Source organism: Nanorana parkeri, unplaced genomic scaffold (genome assembly GCF_000935625.1).
Source record: "Nanorana parkeri isolate BGI_ZX_2015 unplaced genomic scaffold, ASM93562v1 scaffold1763, whole genome shotgun sequence".
Lineage (NCBI taxonomy): Eukaryota > Metazoa > Chordata > Amphibia > Anura > Dicroglossidae > Nanorana > Nanorana parkeri.
The window spans coordinates 169,172-189,404 of NW_017308031.1; the positions used below are offsets into that span (position 1 = coordinate 169,172).

At 40.8% G+C, this 20,233-nt stretch overlaps 1 protein-coding gene across 1 annotated transcript in view; it reads right to left on the reverse strand.

The window, feature by feature from the left end:
- Positions 1-6,460: 6,460 nt before the first annotated feature.
- LOC108799583 (aldehyde oxidase-like) overlaps positions 6,461-20,233 on the reverse strand; it is an 85,853-nt gene continuing 72,080 nt past the window's right edge. The window contains exons 23-27 of the mRNA XM_018571464.1: positions 19,256-19,308; positions 17,548-17,662; positions 14,647-14,712; positions 11,243-11,434; positions 6,461-6,747 (exon numbers count right to left, since the gene is read on the reverse strand). Coding sequence (XP_018426966.1) covers positions 6,523-6,747; positions 11,243-11,434; positions 14,647-14,712; positions 17,548-17,662; positions 19,256-19,308 — 651 coding nt within the window. The 3' untranslated portion in view covers positions 6,461-6,522. The remainder of the gene's footprint in view (positions 6,748-11,242; positions 11,435-14,646; positions 14,713-17,547; positions 17,663-19,255; positions 19,309-20,233) is intronic.

The following is a 20,233-nucleotide window of genomic DNA, read 5'->3' on the forward strand; positions in this document are numbered from 1 at the left end:
AGACTTTCTCCCCGCATACTCCATTGTGGAGGAACCCCTCACTTAGTCACTTTGCTTCCATCTTAGACCCGGTGGCATGGACCTCTAAGAAACTGCTAACATTAAACGATATAGTTAGTGACGGAGGTTTGCGTTCCTTCGAGGATCTTAAAATGGCATACTCGTTGCCGAACAGTCATTTCTTCCGATATTTACAGTTGCGCCACGCATTCTCTTCAAAGTTCCCCGGGGGCCGCTTGTCTCTCTCTGTCTCTGAGATGGAGTCCCTGCTAAGAGTAGAGGGACTGATTAAACCGTTATCCACCATTTATAAATTGATCTCAAGCGGGGGAGGGTGGTCCCTGGAGAGATGTAGAAGAGCTTGGATGCATAACTGTTCGGATCTGGAGTTGGAGGATGTGGAGGAGATATGGGGCACACCTATGACCACCTTGATCTCCGCACGGGATAGGTTGATTCAATTTAAAATTGCTCATCGCGCTTACTACACGCAGGCCAGACTTGCTACTATGCGATCCACAGAATCCTTAAGATGCTGGAGGTGTCCCTGGGAGCCGGCTGATCTGGTGCATGTGTTGTGGTCCTGCCCTAGACTCGAGAACTACTGGAGGGGAGTAATGGAGGTGGCCTCGGGGTTATTGCAGGTCCCCATAGCTGCGAATATCCAAATATGTATACTGGGTCTCATTGACGATATTGTACCATCGGTGGTGTCCCGCACACTACTTACATATCTGTTATTTTACGCCAGGAAGCTTCTTATCCTCCACTGGAGGAAGTCTGAACCGCCTGGTCTGGGGGCTTGGAAAACACTGGTCAACACAGCTTTGCCACTGCATAAAGCCACTTACGCTAGCAGAGGGTGTCCTCAAAAGTTTGATAGAATTTGGTCCATCTGGATGGAGTCTGACGCAACACTACCAGACTAGGTACACAATTATGGCATCCGAATGGTGGTTGCAAACCTGGTAGGGGGATGCCTAGAGGGAGAGTTATGGCTTTCCTGGAATTTTAGGGGAGGTAATGTTGTACAAGGATGGGATTGTGGTGAGAGCATAGGGAATCCATCCACTCCCGATATATATTCTTTAACTGCCTTAGACTGAATCTGGTATTCTGCATCTTTCTGGGAAGCGCTAAAGAGATTGGTTGTAACGGTTCACACCAGGGAGCGGATGGGGGGTGGATTGGTTGTAATTATATTGTAACAATTTACCTGTGCCTGGGGGAGGGTCATGGTCAGAGGGTTAGTTTTATTGGACCTTGCATGGTCCTTTACGTTTGTTGGCATACGTTGTGCCGTAATGTATACACTTTTGTGTATGGATGGGGTGCTATGTTGGTGCCCGAATGTTACTGTAATGTAATTGTTTACTATGCAAAATGAATAAAAAGATTTTTCAAAAAAATATTATCAAGCTGAGCAAGCTACCTTCTCAAAATGCCACACAACCTCGGAAATGCCAATAGGGGTGCCCTTGAAAGCGGTAGACTGTGATCCCCTTAGTGTGAATAACTTGCTCTGGATGAAACCCAAAAGACAGATTGGCGTTGCAAAAATCCAATGACATGCCTTAAGGTGTGGAACACAGTAAAATGCTCTGGAAGCTTGTGGTTCCCTCATCTTCTACTCCTCTGCTTTCTCAAAAACCCTGCGTTCAATCTCCTTGTTACATAATGGGATTCCCCATAGCTCTTCCACACCAACCTACAATTACATGGATGATCTTGGTGTTTCCTTGGAACCCAACATGTGGTCCCAGATATGGCATACTATCAAAGCCTTATCTCTGAACGGGGGTGCAGCAACTACAAGGTACTATTTTGCTGGTATTATGTCCCCAACAGGTTGGCACATTGCGATTTCTGTAAGCTCTCCCAATTGCTTTAAAGGTTGCCCTGAACTTGACACCTTCTTATATACGCGGTGGTCATACCATATACCCCTTACCTCTATTGAATAATTATGTGCAGAGACTCCCCACACCAGGGGTTTGATCTCCTTGTTATATCATGGGATACTCCATAGCTCTTCCACACCAACCTACAATTACATGGATGATGTTGGGGTTTCCTTGAAACCCGACATTTGGTCCCAGATATGGCATACTATCAATGCCTTATCTCTGAACATGGGTACGCCAATTTCAAGGTACTACTTTTCTGATATTATGTCCCCACCAGGTTGGCACATGCGATTCCTGCATGCTCTCCCAATTCCTTTAGAGATTGCCCTGAACTTGACACATTCTTATACAAGTGGTGGTCATACCCCATAGCTTAAACCTCATGAAAGAAAGTCTATGCAATGCCTCATACTCTGCTACGGGTCTCTTTGCCTATAAATCCTAGCGAGGCACTTGTTAAAACCAGAAGGCCGAACTAAGTACAAATTTATCATGACACACATTCTAACAGACTCCACTGGACCTATTTTTCAATGAGAAGCTTTCAGCTAAACTGCTTAACACAATGCCAACATTTATAAAGGTGTGGGACCCATGGACAACCTGTAAACCTCAAGATTCTGTCCGTTGGTGGTTAAACATTTGAAGGCCATGAACACCCTTAGCTGTCTGATGTATGATCTGGCCCACATCCCCTGGGAGCCTACTCTCATTCTATCCTTTGCTTCCCTGACCCATTCCCTCCCTTAACCTTTGAAGATAACATTATATACTGGGTGTTGCCTCTTAAAGCGGACCTTTACCCATATCTTTAAAATAACAACAAACACACCTTTTAGAAATGTTTAGTTATAACAATCTACAAACACATACTTCTAGATGATTGCAGGCTTTGTATTCTTTGCATACCTTATATCTCTTTTCTTCCCCAGTCTTCTGACAATGGCCATGTTAAACAAGGGCAGATTACTAGCTCTCCTATTACTTCCTTGATTTCTGGCACTAGACGTGCGACTTGGACATTTGACCATGCACATCATCTCAGGGGAGGAAAATGCCTTTCCCTGAGATCTCATGAGATTACAGATGAGATTTCCCAGCAATGCTCTGCTGATGACAAGGCAACCCCAGTGTGCGTTGCTTTGGCAAACTGAAGTCATTTTGCCCTTTCAAAGCAGGAAGTGAATGGTCTGCACGTATAAGTATTTCATAATCACAGCATTTTACACCCGACATGTCTATGTTATTATTATTAATCATCATACATAGAGGGATGCATTTGATTTTTGAGTGTAAAGGTCTGCTTTAATCCCTACTTGTTGTATGATAAGATGTACAGTATGTGCGTATGCCTTAATACTTGCTTGTTTACGAAGAATATGTACGCCCACTTTTTATCATTGTGATCTCATTCCTTGAATGTTACTTGTTACATTTCAAACTTTTGAGATTTTTCAAACTAATAAAAGAAACACTAGATTCCAGACATGCACAAACACTAATCTAGACAGTAAAACAATCACATGCTTAGTGTAAACCATTTTAATTCATACTGGTTGCTGTAAATCCAAATAATTTATTTTTACATTTTATGTGATAGTTTCGGCTGAAACAACACAGTATGCCACGGAAAGTCAGAATGTCCCAATAAAAATTAACAGTTGAGATTTGTAGCTGGTACAGACAATGTTTTAAACGATCTTTATACAGTATACATACATTTCTAAAATTAACAAAGTTATTCAAAAAGGAAAAATAGAAACATTTTGTTTTATTTGAAAAAATTGTTATAATGCAAATACAAGCAATAATTGCTAGGAAACCCCACTTACCATAAATCATCCTCTTACAAATGAATTTACATGAGAAACAGCACTTTAAATATATTTACTAGGGCACAAAACAAGGTGCAAAGTGCAGTAACCAGTTGCAGCCAGTAAGCAATAATCTTGTACTGTATTAGCTCTCGTTCACGCTAGTGCGAATTGTCATGCATCTGCTGTAGTGCTACAAGGCAGGGCAATGGAAATTACATTATTCTATTGTATATGGTGCTGATTGACACCTATGCAATATTATGTAGTATAATGTTTGGAAAGGTAAGGATGCTTCTTTTGGTTCAATTTTTGCCCAATAGACTTCAATAGGAGCTCGTAAAATGCATTTTTGTGCATTTTAGCACATGACAACAAGCCGCCCCTAACAAACTATACTTATTTCACCTTCATTAGCCAAAACAAAAAACACATAGCCCATAAAAACGCTTCAACAAAAATGTGCTAAAACGCATGTGAATGCAGATACACAAGTGTGAACAGAGACTTGATAGAGCAACAGTGAGATTACATTGGCTGCTCCCAGTTTTGCACTTTGAACATCAAGTTAACCTATTGCACTGCCTTTTTAAAGAGACCCTGACAAACATACTATCTGAAGTTATCTGCAATACAAGAGAGGATGGAGGTCAGAGGATGGAGGCCCAGTACATGGCTGGGGACACAGACATTTGATACTTCTGGAAATTTTAAATGCCAAAGAATCTTACAGAGGAGGCAGCGCTGGGATTGAGGGAAAGTAAGAGACACAGGCCACTGGAAAGTTCTGTATAATTACTCTTCCTTTTGTAGGAAGCTTCAGATAGGAAGTCTCATTAAATAGGTCCTATGGCAGGGTTTTACTGGGTCTCTTTAAATAGGTCTTATGGCACTTCCCCACCTAATGGATATCTTTCCTGAAAGAATCATGGAGGCTACCAACGCTGTCCTCTTATTTTGTAAATGCCATTTACCTGGCTGTGATGCTGACCCTTTCAATGCAGAATAAGTATGGAGATAATGATTTCTGACTTTCTCGATATGCATGCTTGTCCTAGGTCCATGATTCAGAAAGTAGATGTATTTTCATAAGGAGGCCAGGAAAAGCAGCCCCTTTATTTCTATTAGAAGAGGTTCACTTTAACCCTTTTACTACTGGAACTTTTTTTGTTTGCCACATATAGGTTAAAATGTCAATTTTTTTAATAAAAATGTCATGCAGAATTACATTATTTTCTATGTTGCAGGATATTTGTGCAAATGTTTGTGAAATTTATATGATCTTAAAAATGTATGACACACACAATGTAATCTACAACTTTTCTGCTAAATTAAAAGATAAATGACATAAATGATGGCCCTAGAATTAATTATCTCCCTTCAGCGTATCCAGGGATACCTAATATGTCTTGCATATTTGGAACAGAGTCATGTACAGAGTCCCCGATCTGCTGTTTTCCTGGCCCTGATGGCTGGGAAATGACAGCGCTGAACCAGAAAGTGCTCAGAGCTGAACGCTTCCGGGTTCATTGCCCAAAGGGGAGATTGGAGTACAGATAGTTCTCGATCTCTGCTTTCTATATGTCTATCAGTGTTATTCGGGTCTTGGCCTCTTAGAAAAAGCAGTGGTAACCATATGGTGGGGATGTGCCACTAACAGGGCTGTGTAAGTGATCCTGAATCATTGCAGCCACCCAGAAAACTTCTACAAGACAGTGTCAGACCAGCATAAAAGGTAACAAAAGCTTAGGACTGCTAAAGCGGCTGTAAGTTTGTTTGCATCATTTTACTGCCCTAGTGTAGTGTTTGCAGTAGCGCCAGTAAAAGGGTTGAAGGGTTAGCATAGCTACAGCTGAAATCGACTTCAATAATTAAGCTTTTAAATTTTATTACGTGTATCTTGTTATGGAAAAAGAACACTGTAGATGTCCAAGTGTGGGGACCTGGACCTGCATGATGTGCAGGTTCGGATTAGTGTTTAGCTGCGTGCGGCCGCATCTTCCCATAGGGATGAACAGGCGACTGCATGCAATTACATGCCGCATCTGTCCCTCCTGAAATCAGGTCTCTGCATGGGTGTGCATGCAGTATGAATGTGCACCCGTGTGAATGAGGCCTCAGGCTCATCTGACTGATAACTTAAGTTTGTCCACACCTACACAGCAAGAGATAACAAAATAAACAATATCTGTAACACAGCTTTGCTCATACTCTTAAATGGCTCATTTAGGTTAGACAACTTGGGTTGAACTATAGAAGCACACCAGGATTCAGTAGTTCAGTCACACTACTAATTGCTAAGAGCAGTGATCATTCACAAATGGCTCCCTACACTGTAGGCATGCAGCAGCAATTAGTCACACACATTTGAAGAATTTTGTTATCATGTTTGGTTAATCACTACTACATGCTACATGTGTAGCTCATACTATAGGGAGCTATTTGATCCATCTATGACTTATAGCTGCTCTTAGCGATTCATTTCTATAGCATGACTGAGTTACTTAAAAATCTAACTTAAGTTTAAGATTTCAATTGCCCTTGTCGATAGGAGAATAATTTATGTGTGCTAGGAATATTACTATCATCACATCTCTTCTTGGGTTTCTTACAGAATTGCTCTTAGTAGCCTTCACCACTTCCGCCGAAAGGTTAATCCATGAAATCACCACCCTTTCTTTAAACAAATATTTTTGTCATACATACTTCCATCAGTACAGCTTCTGGGTCTGCTGATTTGTAAGTGTCTCTCAGTGAACCCTTCAATGCTAATTGGTACTCTAGTGAATTATTATTAGATATCAAGTTTCTGCTGTGTGACTATCCACAGTCGGTTCTTGTGTGTTTGATGTCTGTTCTGCTTCTATAAGGTGATTGCCACAAGCCATCCGGATATGTTGAGGTCTAGCAGGTATGGGTAGTAAAATAGTTCCAGGCAAGCCAATGTGTTGTCGGGCAGCCAGTATAGCATCCTTTATGGCAAAGAACACAGAGGAGCCGAGAAAGAGTGACACCTCTTCGAGAGCCTAAACAAACACAAGAAGAGTTAGAATCTGTAGTATTTGTAACACAGAACACAAGAAATAAAATCAGTCCATGACACTTAGCAACCCATAGCTTGTCTTATCCACATGTCAGTTATTTATTGTACAGTTGTGCAGTTTTATGAAGTTTATTTAGAGGATACAGAACAGTGAAATATGACATTTCAGGTTTACTATGGTTTGCTGCCTTTGCACATTGCTCTGTGCCATAAGATAAAGGATATATGACTTCTGAACTGTCTTTTCAATGCATTTTCTCTCTGTGTAATGTGCTGTTATTCAAGCTGTTAGGAAAGGTTTAATCTCTTCTGTGTTTGCTAACACAATAGGAGTATTTGTTGTTTTGTTTGTAGCTTGGTAGTAAAATAGAAATAACCCTTTACTCCTGTAGTGCCCTAGTGGAAAGGGTGCTATTAAATTTAGTGATGATCAAATTGAATATGTTTTGATACTAATTTGTAGTTTTGGTTCATGTGGTTTTCCCCCTAAACAGTCTATCATTGCTGGCCATCTGTCTGCTCCTAGAGGCACTGCAGGTTGTGCCCTGGTGATAGAACAGAGCAGCCAATGGGATTACTATGAGTGGCTATCCCTCTCCAGCCAATCACTGTTGAACGATAGCCAGTGGTGCATGCTGTGGGAGGAGATAAATACTTGGGGGTGGACCATGTGAGTTCTCACATCCTCCCCCAGGCCCAGCCTGTGGGGAGGCTGCGCTGGACTGCCTGAGCTGCCTAGGCCTAACAGCCATATAATCACCCTGGAGCCCACTGGCAGCAGGTCCAATGGTTGCTACTGCTAAAGACAAAGATCAGTAACTTCAAGTAATGCAGTGTCAGGTGTTCAACCTGCTGTGCATGGAAACAGTAACCACACTGAAAGGTAATGGAGTCTACATCTGCCTAGATGATCCTAACCCTCCTCTACCTCTTTTCCTGAAGTTCTGCAAATAAAAGTTTCAAGCATCATAACTACAGTCTCGACCTCACTTCCATTGATCACCAGAAGGGTGGTAAGTGCTGATGGGCAGAAGTGAGCAAATGTGTCCCTAGACAAGAAGAATCGGAGCTGTCGTAACCCATAGCAACTGACCCTAGTAACTCAAGGTACGCTGGTGTGCTGTGGATCCATAATATAGGTTTCATATAGAGGAAAGACAGGGATACCCGTTAGTTCAGTTTACTGTAGATCACCTCTTCAGAGCCACCGGTAGTGTGATCCTGTGCTGGGATAGCGCTGACTGGGAGGGGGGAACGCTACACTCCATTTAAAAATTTTAGAAGCAAAGGTCCTGCCTAAATGCAGGTATCTCAAGGTGCCTGCCATTGATTTTATTAGCGAGAACACTCTTATGTGCCCCTCTTTGATTTATTTTCCCTTAGTTACTGGAGTCTGATTTGATGACTAAAATTGCAGAAACGTCACCAGCACACCAAATCCTTATAGGATCAAAGTCCGTAGATTTTATTGCAAACTCATGTCAGTTACACAAGCGCTTTCGGGGCCACACAGGGTCCCTTCATCAGGCATAGCAATGACACAATGAGTTTACCATGAGTGTCATTGCTATGCCTGATGAAGGGACCCTGTGTGGCCCCGAAAGCGCTTGTGTAACTGACATGAGTTTGCAATAAAATCTACGAACTTTGATCCTATAAGGATTTGGTGTGCTGGTGACGTTTCTGCAATTTTCTGTATTTGGCGGCGCCATCAGCAGTCACTCCGAGCACCCCTCCCCGATCACGGGGTCATACCGGTAAGGAGTGCAACTAACCTTTTCTTTTTTCTTTGATTTGATGACTAATCTCCACCAACTTCCATCCCCAAGTCCAATGAGAGTGCCCTTACTGGCCACTGAAGTAGTCTCATTAAATATTGGAATGACAAGTCACCTGGCTTAGCCATGAAGTAAGGGAAAGTAAGGACCAGTAAAAAAAAAAAAAGTGAAACTAAATCAGAGAGGGGTACTTAAGAGGCTTTAATAGTTAATAAAGTTAATTGCAGTCAAATTATGGAATCGGCTTTTAGAGAGAACTTTAACTTTTAAAGCTTTTAAATTAAGGAAAGGTTCTTTAAATGGCTAGCTTCTATGTTTATGTTCTTTTTGCTTTTGGTAGTAAAATGAATTGGTTAGCAGAGCCAAAAACGAACATTTCAGTGACCCTGAGGCCACCAAACCACGTTTCTCATGATTCTCAGGGACTTCAGTAGTACTTGGATCTCTACTGGAAAGCAGTTCTGGCAGAATTAGATGTGATGTGTAATATGTCAAGTGTTATATACAGTAAATGTTTGCAATAAATAATGTCTATTGGTAGTGCTGGGACAAGGTCCTCTGGCATCCAAGCCAAGGATTGCAAAGTGCGGTCCCCAGTTCTTATTTTTAGTGCTACAAAAACTAACAGGAATAAAAGAAAAAAAGCTAATAACAGTTAACTAAAATGAAAACTATAAATTTAAGGGTTAAAAAAACGAAATAGGGATAACTACAATTTTTATTATGTATTTTATAAAGCCACTAGAATTATGTTACCGGTACATTTTTCTGGTACTACCAAAAAAATGAATGCAAACTTAAAAAGTTTACATACAAATGATAAAAAAACTGAAAAGAAAAAGTACTAATGGAAACATTTAATAGAAAGTAATTCGGGTTAGTAAGGGGCTAAATATAAGTTTTAAAAAGTTATTATTAAAAATATTTATTTTTACTATACTATATTTTTGTAAAATATTGGTGAAGACTTCTTGGTGAGAAGTCTTCAATAAAAGCTCCTATTTTCTGATTCCTGGGTTGTATTCTAGTTTTAGGGCAGCCGAGCTGAACCAATTTAATTTCGCAAATGACATTGTTTGCCCAGAAGTAGTTTTCAGCCCAGACATCAGCAAATGGTACCCTCCATCTAAGGGTTCTCAGACAGTCATATGTTTTTTGAAACAAATTCTCTTTGAATTACTAAACTTTTTTCCAACTTGCCTTGGGAGAACATTTCACATTCGGGTTGGGAGATGATGGTAGTAGAGAGACACTGAGCTGTTCAGGCGCATATTTACTGCTCACAGCAGCTGCTTGAATGGACTGCCCTCCATTAGTGAAAGATGATGGCAGCACATACTTCAAATCTTCATTTATGTAAAGGCCAAGTCCTTGGTTTAATGCATTTTTTACCTAGAAAACATAAAATAGAAAAACATGGATTTCATCTTCTGAACACTCCAAGAAGTGACATTACATAAGGGACGGTTTATCTTTACAAATGGCATTTCTACATTCTTCAGTGAAAGCAAGTGCCTGATAAGTGACACCCCACAGCACGAGTATGTGTGACGATACGACTCTCAGCCTCAAACTGCAGAGAGATTTCCCAGCTCGCAATACAACAATCTAAGGCAAGCAGGTCGGGAGTGATTGTCACTGGGGTTGGTTAACACTAGGGTTGCACAGATACCAAGTACAGTACTCGGTACAAGTACGAGTACATGTACCGATACTTTTGAGCTCTAAGACTAGACTAGAGAAAAATGCAAAAATTAGGAGGCAGCGGTCATTTGTAAGATTTAAATTAAGGAAAGGTTCTTTAAATGGCTAGCTTCTATGTTTATGTTCTTTTTGCTTTTGGTAGTAAAATGAATTGGTTAGCAGAGCCAAAAACGAACATTTCAGTGACCCTGAGGACACCAAACCACGTTTCTCATGATTCTCAGGGACTTCAGTAGTACTTGGATCTCTACTGGAAAGCAGTTCTGGCAGAATTAGATGTGATGTGTAATATGTCAAGTGTTATATACAGTAAATGTTTGCAATAAATAATGTCTATTGGTAGTGCTGGGACAAGGTCCTCTGGCATCCAAGCCAAGGATTGCAAAGTGCGGTCCCCAGTTCTTATTTTTAGTGCTACAAAAACTAACAGGAATAAAAGAAAAAAAGCTAATAACAGTTAACTAAAATGAAAACTATAAATTTAAGGGTTAAAAAAACGAAATAGGGATAACTACAATTTTTATTATGTATTTTATAAAGCCACTAGAATTATGTTACCGGTACATTTTTCTGGTACTACCAAAAAAATGAATGCAAACTTAAAAAGTTTACATACAAATGATAAAAAAACTGAAAAGAAAAAGTACTAATGGAAACATTTAATAGAAAGTAATTCGGGTTAGTAAGGGGCTAAATATAAGTTTTATATTATTAAAAATATTTATTTTTACTATACTATATTTTTGTAAAATATTGGTGAAGACTTCTTGGTGAGAAGTCTTCAATAAAAGCTCCTATTTTCTGATTCCTGGGTTGTATTCTAGTTTTAGGGCAGCCGAGCTGAACCAATTTAATTTCGCAAATGACATTGTTTGCCCAGAAGTAGTTTTCAGCCCAGACATCAGCAAATGGTACCCTCCATCTAAGGGTTCTCAGACAGTCATATGTTTTTTGAAACAAATTCTCTTTGAATTACTAAACTTTTTTCCAACTTGCCTTGGGAGAACATTTCACATTCGGGTTGGGAGATGATGGTAGTAGAGAGACACTGAGCTGTTCAGGCGCATATTTACTGCTCACAGCAGCTGCTTGAATGGACTGCCCTCCATTAGTGAAAGATGATGGCAGCACATACTTCAAATCTTCATTTATGTAAAGGCCAAGTCCTTGGTTTAATGCATTTTTTACCTAGAAAACATAAAATAGAAAAACATGGATTTCATCTTCTGAACACTCCAAGAAGTGACATTACATAAGGGACGGTTTATCTTTACAAATGGCATTTCTACATTCTTCAGTGAAAGCAAGTGCCTGATAAGTGACACCCCACAGCACGAGTATGTGTGACGATACGACTCTCAGCCTCAAACTGCAGAGAGATTTCCCAGCTCGCAATACAACAATCTAAGGCAAGCAGGTCGGGAGTGATTGTCACTGGGGTTGGTTAACACTAGGGTTGCACAGATACCAAGTACAGTACTCGGTACAAGTACGAGTACATGTACCGATACTTTTGAGCTCTAAGACTAGACTAGAGAAAAATGCAAAAATTAGGAGGCAGCGGTCATTTGTAAGGAGCACACGGAGCTCCTGGGATTTGTACATCTCTGTTTTAATGTACGATTTTGTTTTTATAAATATAAATGAAGGGATGCACAGATACCAGTTTTGCGAGTATGAGTACTGGTACTTGCCGGGTACTTACAAGTACGAGTACTGATACATTTTTGTTTATTGTCATGTGACAGTTTTTTCTAAAACAATACAGACTAATGATTTCAGGACAGTGGCTGAGTACCAGAGCCCGGTCCCAGCTGCAACCGCTGCAACCCTGGTAGTTCTCATGAAAATGCCAAGTATCTGCACTGGTACTCGAAAAGTATCTGTGCATCCCTAGTTAACACCATAGTTAACCCGTTACACGCAAACAATAGCTGGCACCTCGCGTTTTAACAGAAACACACACCATTCCCAGCAAATGCTTTGACAAATCTGACTTTAAACAATTCCTGTGATGCTCACTGTCCCTCCAGACAGGTTTTACATTATGGAAGTGCTCTTCACAGAGATGAGGATTCTTTAATAAAGAAAAAGCTAAATGGTGCAGAAAAACATACAGAAAAGATATTACAGAAAACAGACAAACAATATAACAGTAAAACAAAAAGGGAGAAAGAATGAAATTACTTAACAAAGTCCTGGGTTCTATGGATTGCAGAAGAGTCCAGTCAATGAAACATAAAATGGATCTGAGATATTTTTTTACAGGGACAGCACAAGCCTTTAATTGTACCACAAACCTTTAGTCCTTGTGGTACATGGTGTCAAGTAAACCGGTCACTTTGCCTAGTTCAAAGTAGAGGTTCACTAAAATTGCAATTAACTTGTAAACAGAAATGTATACAATATATACAGTGCATTTAGAAAGTATTCAGACTCCCTTCACTTTTTTTTCAATTTTGGTATGTTGCAGCCTTATACTACAGTTGCTTAAATTCTTATTTTTCTTCTCATTAATCTACACTCAGTACCCTATAATGACAAAGTAAAAACGGAATTTTAGAAATGTTTGCAAATGTATGAAAAACTAAAATATCACATTGGCATAAATATTCCGACTCTTTGCAACAACACTTGACATTTAGGTGCCTCCCATTTCTCCTAATCGTTGCTGAGATGTTTCTACACCTTGATTGGAGTCCACCTGTGGTAAATTAAATTGATTGGACATGATTTGGAAAGGCACACACCTGTCTATAGAAGGCCTCACAGCTGACAATGCATACTGTATCAGGGCAAAAGCCATGAGGTCAAATGAACTGCCTGCAGAGCTCAGAGACAGAATTATTGCAAGGCACAGATCTGGGGAGGGCTACAAAAATGTTTTGCTGGACTGAAGGTTCCCAAGAACACAGTGGCTTCCATAATTCTCAAATGGAAGATGTTTGGCACAACCAGGACTCTTCCAAGACCTGGTCACCAAGCCAAACTGAGCAATCGGGGGAGAAGGGCCTTAGTAAGAGAGGTGACCAACAACCTGATGGTCACTCTGACTGAGCTCCAGATATCTTGTGTGGAGTTGGGACAAAGTTCCAGAAGGACAACCATCACTGCAGCCCTCCACCGATCTGGCCTTTATGGCAGAGTGGCTAGACGGAACCACATGAAAGCCCGCTTGGAGTCTGCAAAAAAGCACCTAAAAGACTCTCAGACTGCGAGGAACAAGATTCTCTGGTCTGATGAAACCAAGATTGAACTGTTAGGCCTCAATTCTAAACGTTATGCCTGAAGGAAACCAATCACCGCTCATCACCTGCCCAATACCATCCCAACAGTGAAGCAGGTGGTGGCAGCATCATGCTGTGGGGGTGTTTTTTAGCAGCAAGGACTGGGAGACTGGTCAGGGTTGAGGGAAAGCTGAATGGAGCAAAGTACAGAGAGATCCTCAATGAAAAACTGTCCCACAGCACTCAGGAACTCAGACTGGGCTGATGATTCACCGTCCAACATGGCAACGATTCTAAGCACACAGCCAAGACAGCAGAGGAGTGACTTAGCGACAACTCTGTGAATGTCCTAGAGTGACCCAGCCAGAGCCCTGACTTGAACCCTATTGAACATCTCTGGAGAGACCTGAAAATGGCTGTCCACCAACAGTCCCCACGCAACCTGACTGAGCCTGAGAGGATTTGCAAAGAAGACTGGCATAAAATCCCCCAATCCAGGTCTGCATAGCTTGTCACGTCATACCCCAAAAACACTCGAGGCTGTAATTGCTGCCAAAAGTGATTCAACAAAGTACTGAGTAAAGGGTCTAAATAATTAAGAACAAGTGATATTTCATTTTTTTCTTTTTAATAAATTGACAGACATTTCTAAAACTCTGTTTTCACTTTGTCATTATGGGGTACGGAAATGTAGATTAATGAGGGAAAAAAGAATTTAAACAACTGTAGTATCAGGCTGCAACATAATAAAAAATTGAAAAAAATGAAGGTGGTCTGAATACTTTCTGAATGCATTGTATATATTAACCCCTTCGTGACGGGAGACGTACAGTGTACGTCAAAAATGTATACTTAGCAGTAGTTGGTCACATTCAGCTAGACTTGTTCTGTAATGTTGAAGACATTTTGACATTTATCCAAGTAGATTCCTCAGTAAAATTACTTGGATGAGTAGCAATCTACAGAACAAGTCCAGCTTAACATGACTAACTACTACCAGGTATGAATACCATGACATGGACAAATTAGAACCTTCACACAGTAAAATGTATCCTTTTGTTAAAATATAGCATATTCTTATGTTGAATTATAGATGAGTGCATTTTTAAAACATAAACTGAGCAAATATATACAGATTTTAACATGTATTTTTGTATTTATTTCTGCACAAACCTGTTCAGTAACTTCAGCCTCATTCATGGTGGATCCAACATCAATCACTACATCAGTTCTTAGATTCTGCAGGGAAAACATAATCCGGTACAATGTCAACTGGGAACATGTACAGGTACCAAAGCCCATAGTTGTGTAACACTTATTCAGTAGCACAAGGCTCCAATTGGAAGAGGTGTTCTGGAAGCTGTGTTCCCACTTGTAATAAGCCTTCAGGTACTTTCTGCATTGTGCTAAGTTCATGAAGTATCATGTCTCACTCTACTCCTCTTATCATAACACGTGTGTATTATGATATAGTAAAAGTGTCAATTATATAAAATAAGAGGACGATCCAGAATACTAGATAAAAATATTGCCATTTAAAAACTCATCCTAAGCCAACAGAAATCATTTTTCATTAGTCTTACTAGACAGCTGAAAGCTGTACCCCCTTAATTGTCTTTTCTGCACCATTGATTAAAAAAAAAAGTGTCATAGAAAATAATTTTTATTTAAAGGCATAGTCCACCTTTTGGAATAAATAAATAAATAAATGCACACACATTAATGAAAGAAAAACAAATGTGCCGTTAGTAATTTTTGCATTGGACCCTTTGAAGCATTCCAACTGCAAACAGTGGATTGTGGGTGCATTCCATAGGCTTCTGTAGACTATTCCCCCAACCCCAGGTCTGTACCAAGGTACAGTTACCATGTTTAATGTCACACCCTAAATATGGGTGCAACATGAAACATGTTCTGAAAAGTGGACTTAGCCTTTAAAAGGAGGGACTGTTGAAGCCAGAAAATATAACCAGTAAAAAACAAAAAAAAACTGCTTTTCTTGTAATAGAGAAGCAATTTTGAACTGGGTACCCAACACTGTTGCAAATTACATCTTTTTTGAGATTGGTGGTTGTTGATGAATGAAAATTGTTGCATGTTACCTTAATTTTCACGCATCGCATGTCAAATAAACTATTATGTTGTAGCGCTTATATTTTATTTGGTGCATAGTACAATGTGTAACTTTGTTGCTCCATTATCCTCTTGGTGCACTACTGCACATCTCTATTGCACCAAATATTAAAAAAACGAATCTTCTGAACCATTACTTATTCGGTGAGGCTTTGTGAGACTTTGAGTGAAAGGTCACACTTGGAATTTTTTTTAACAACTAATGCAATAACCACATTTTTCTTTTCAAACCCTTTAAATTGAACTATTATTTGGTACATCCCAATGTGTAGGTTTCTTTATGCCAATTATGTGGCACACCAGCAATAGTTCATCTGGCCCAGAATGTTTAAGAAATAAAGCATTGCATCATAAAAAATTAGCTCTTTAAGCTTTAGGGACAGTCAGCAGACTGGTGAAACATGGGAACAAAATTATTTAGCCTGCATTCTTTAAAAGAAATTGTTTATAAACAATTGTGTGCACCTGAAAAGATTGAACAACACATTTTAGAAAGTGGCCCAAAAGGATACAGTACATTATTATTGTGAGCTCTCGCTCTCTTTCTCGTATCCCTCTTCACCACGTGCCTGTCGTTTCTCATGTAAAATGTGAACTGTGGGCACTCAATAAGACTAACAGAAAATAACATAAATTCTTTACAGTTAGAGCGGTTAGGGTCTGGAACTCACTGCCACAGGCGGTGATTTCAGCAAATAATGTGGATTTATTCAAGAAACGTTTGGACGATTTCTTAAGGGACCGCAATATACAGGGGTACAGGTACTCCTAGAATGAGATTCTAATAGGTTGGACTTGATGGACTAATGTCTTTATTCAACCTCAAATACTATGTAACTATGTAACATAAAAGTGCTGAATATGAACATAAAAATTAAAGGTGGTTTGCTAAAATGTGGCTTCTAAAATGATGTCCTGCATCAGCTGCGTTTATTAAAATGTACAGATTGCTGTTGCTTAGGACTAGGGATGCACCGAACTTTCGGCCGCCGAAACATATCAGCCGAAAATGGCACTTTGGGCAAAATGGCAAAAGTGCCATCGTTCGGCAAAAATGAGGGTGCATCCCTGGTTTCTCTCTGTCCGTCTCTGGTGTCCCCTCTGACACAGTGCAGGGTCGCGTGAGGAAGAGAGAACCTGTCACAAGGGTCCAAATGCGGTGCGGGGCTCCTCCCGCACCGCCTCACTCAGCCTCCTGTGACAGATCAGGAGAGCGGTGTGGGGGATGAGACAGCTGTCGGCTGTCACAGGGGGCCAGCAGTGCAGGGGAGGAGTCAGCTGTCACAGGAGGCCAAGCTCTCCTCCCCGCAGTGCTTGCTCAGCCTCCTGTGATCGTCAGGAGAGCGGTGTGGGGGTGGGGATAGCTGTCGGCTGTCACAGGAGGGTGGGCCGGTGGTGCAGGGGAGGAGTCAGCTGTCACAGGTGACTGAGCTCTCCTCTCTGCAGCGCTCGCTCAGCCTCCTGTGACATCGAGTCAGGATGGAGAGCGAGGTACAAACACTCAGTGATCGCTGACTGCTTGTACATAATTGAGGACATAGTATGTTTACCGTGTCCCAAATTGTGAATGAATGGGAAGTGATTGACATCACTTGCTGTTCATTCATGATTGTGGACATGGTAAACATACTATCTCCATAATGTATGAAGGAACAGGAACATCAGTATAGAGGCTTCCTGTTCATGTATAACAGAGGATGCAGAAAAAGAGATTGAGGACTCTGTGTCCTCAATCTCTTTTTCTATTTTAAAAATATGCAATGAACCAATGCCATGTTTGGGGACATTCAAGGGGTTTTAAAGAAGATGAAATTCTGGGGCAAGTAAAATCGCCATTTTATTGCAACATTACGTTTTTCCACTTATTCTTAGTAGTCGTACTTCAGCGAAAGTCAAACTAAAACTTCAAGAATGTATAAAACCTGCAAAGATAATTTGTACCTTGTGGTTTCCTGTGCGGCAATCTAGCTCCACTTCAGTGCATGCTGCTCCAAATATAAAATCTGGATTTTGTGTACCCGTCTTCAGTTCCCAATCAGAGACTTGGTCAGGAGACCTATAAAGAAAGATTCAATAGCGGGGTCTGTAGTGTCTCTTGTATGGCCAACAAATACAAAGTATAAAAATAATATACAAAGTCTAAACAATAAAATAAAATGAACAATTCATGTTTTACAATACCGCATGCATTCTGTGAATCTACAGTAACATATTTGTAGACTGTTGTATACAAATGTTGCAGCTCTGAGGGACACTATCTGTAAGGAGTTTGCATGTTCTCCCTGTGCTTGCGTGGGTTACCTTCGGGTACCCCAGTTTCTTCCCCCACTCCAAAAACATGCTGGTAGGTTAATTAGCTCCTGTCTAAATTGGCCATAGTGTGCGTGTGAGATAGGGACCTTAGATTGGAAGCTCCTTGAGGGCAGGGACTGATGTAAAGCGCTATATAAATACCTGTAATAAATCAGAAGATCTGTAATTTTACACAAGTGACTCAGAGACAAGCACCATTGCCGGGCATATCTGGGTCCTAAAAGTGTCTTCTTATCAGGACACTAGCTAGGAAACTATGCATAGTGTATTATACGTATTCATTCAATATATTTGTTGAACGATTCAATTTAATAAAGACTTTGGAATATAATTATAAAGATAAGGTGAATCCAGGCATATTTTATGGTTTGGTGCAAAACTTAAAAGATAAGGTGCTTACTTATTAATATCAGTTAAAAGCAGTAGATTTGCTATGACATGGTAAGGAGCCTGTACTACCTTCAATGCACTTCTTCAATGCTAATTTGCCCACCCTCTTCCCACATTACTGTGTTAAGCTGATCATACACTAGTTTTTTGGGTCCTTTGATTTTCAGTTGCAAGGATGTCAGATACAAGTGGCAGGTATGGCAACCCATGGAGCGAATTTCAGCCAGTTCAGCAAGAACCGGGCGAAATTCACTCCATGGCTAGCCAGCATAAGTTTCAACCATACACTGGATTAAGGAAAGCGATTAGGCTTGGCAATTTGTATCCTACTCTGGCCTGGGAATTTTGAGAGGCAGGAAATAAAGTCTTACACTCCCCCATACACAGAGATACCAGGTTATCTGCAAAAGGCAAACAGGGTGTGGGTGAAGTATATGGACATTTTGCATTGGCTCCTTACCAAGCATTCATTGAGTGAGTTATGCCTTCAGTAGGCCCCGTAGACTTTATTTACACTGCTGTGCATGCAGATTGATTTAAAATAAGAACATCAAATGATGATATGGGGTTTTGCGTTACTGTTCTTGGTTTCCCTAATTTCCTGTCTGGTCAATCTGTTGTCATCATCAGGGCAGCAAGTGAGAATCTCTCAAACGGAGTCCCAGATAGCAGTAAAAACCCAATATGAGATTCAATCCATCCAACTCTATGCATAATTTAAAGAGATAGGCAATGTATGCTTGGAGTTCATTGGTAGTAATTTCTTAACAGATTCGTTTTTATAGAGTGACATTTTTGTGGCATTGATTTCAGCTGAGAGTTTGTAGTAGAGTGGGACTGTGTCAGATCAATTTGCCAATCAGAATACCATAGAACAAAATGGCAAGGTTCAGACATTCAATTCATCTATATCTAATCAAAAGGAAGATGTAAGTGATATAATTACCTGTAGTGAAAAGCTGCTGAGAGGCATACTTTGAGCCGGAAAGCTTCTTGGATCTACGAGGAATATAAAACAGACAACGCATGACTCATAAAAGAACATTCATAAAACGATTAGTTGACACAATTCACATCTCCTTTACCATCACAGCCCCATCATCCTACATAAATAATACTTTAAAAAAAGGGAAAAATAGGAAGCGCCACGACTGGGGGGAGAAATGGTTGTGGTCCAATCAATGGAGCCTAGTTGGTTGTTGGAGTGGTTTGACTGACTTGAATGTGACGTGGAGGCGAGCAGGTGTAGACCTTCTCGGTTTGGGTGGTTGGGGATCAACGGGGACACAAAAGAGTGTTGGAACACTCCAATGTGCTGCCTTGTCCAAGCCCACACCGTGACCACCCCTCCACCCTAGAGTTGGATCAACCCCCCAGACGGCACGTCCTGAGCAGCCGCACACGGACTCTGCACGGCCTCTCCGTTCCCCAGCCTTCCGACTGCATCTCCTAGCAACAAGGACGCCACGGCTTGGTCTTCTGTTCCAACATTCCAAGAGCTGCCTCGAGCCTGGGGATCCTTCACCACAGACTCCTGCCTTCTCTCCTACCGAGGATGACATTGCATCTATCCTTACCTAACGGTAAGTCTCCACACTCCACACCTTGATCCTATCCTATATGTGATTTCTCAACTCTCCACCGTTCTCTTTTGTGTCTCCGTTGATCCCCAACCACCCAAACCGAGAAGGTCTACACCTGCTCGCCTCCACATCACCTTCAAGTCAGTCAGACCACTCCAACAACCAACTAGGCTCCATTTATTGGACCACAACCAATTCTCCCCCCGGTCGTGGCGCTTCCTATTTTTCCCTTTTTTGTGTTACCATTACACGTGTCGGTCACCCCGGTCCGTACCAACAGGAAGCCGCACACCACTATCAACCCCCGTCCCACACTTTTATGTGTATGGTGACAACCTCTT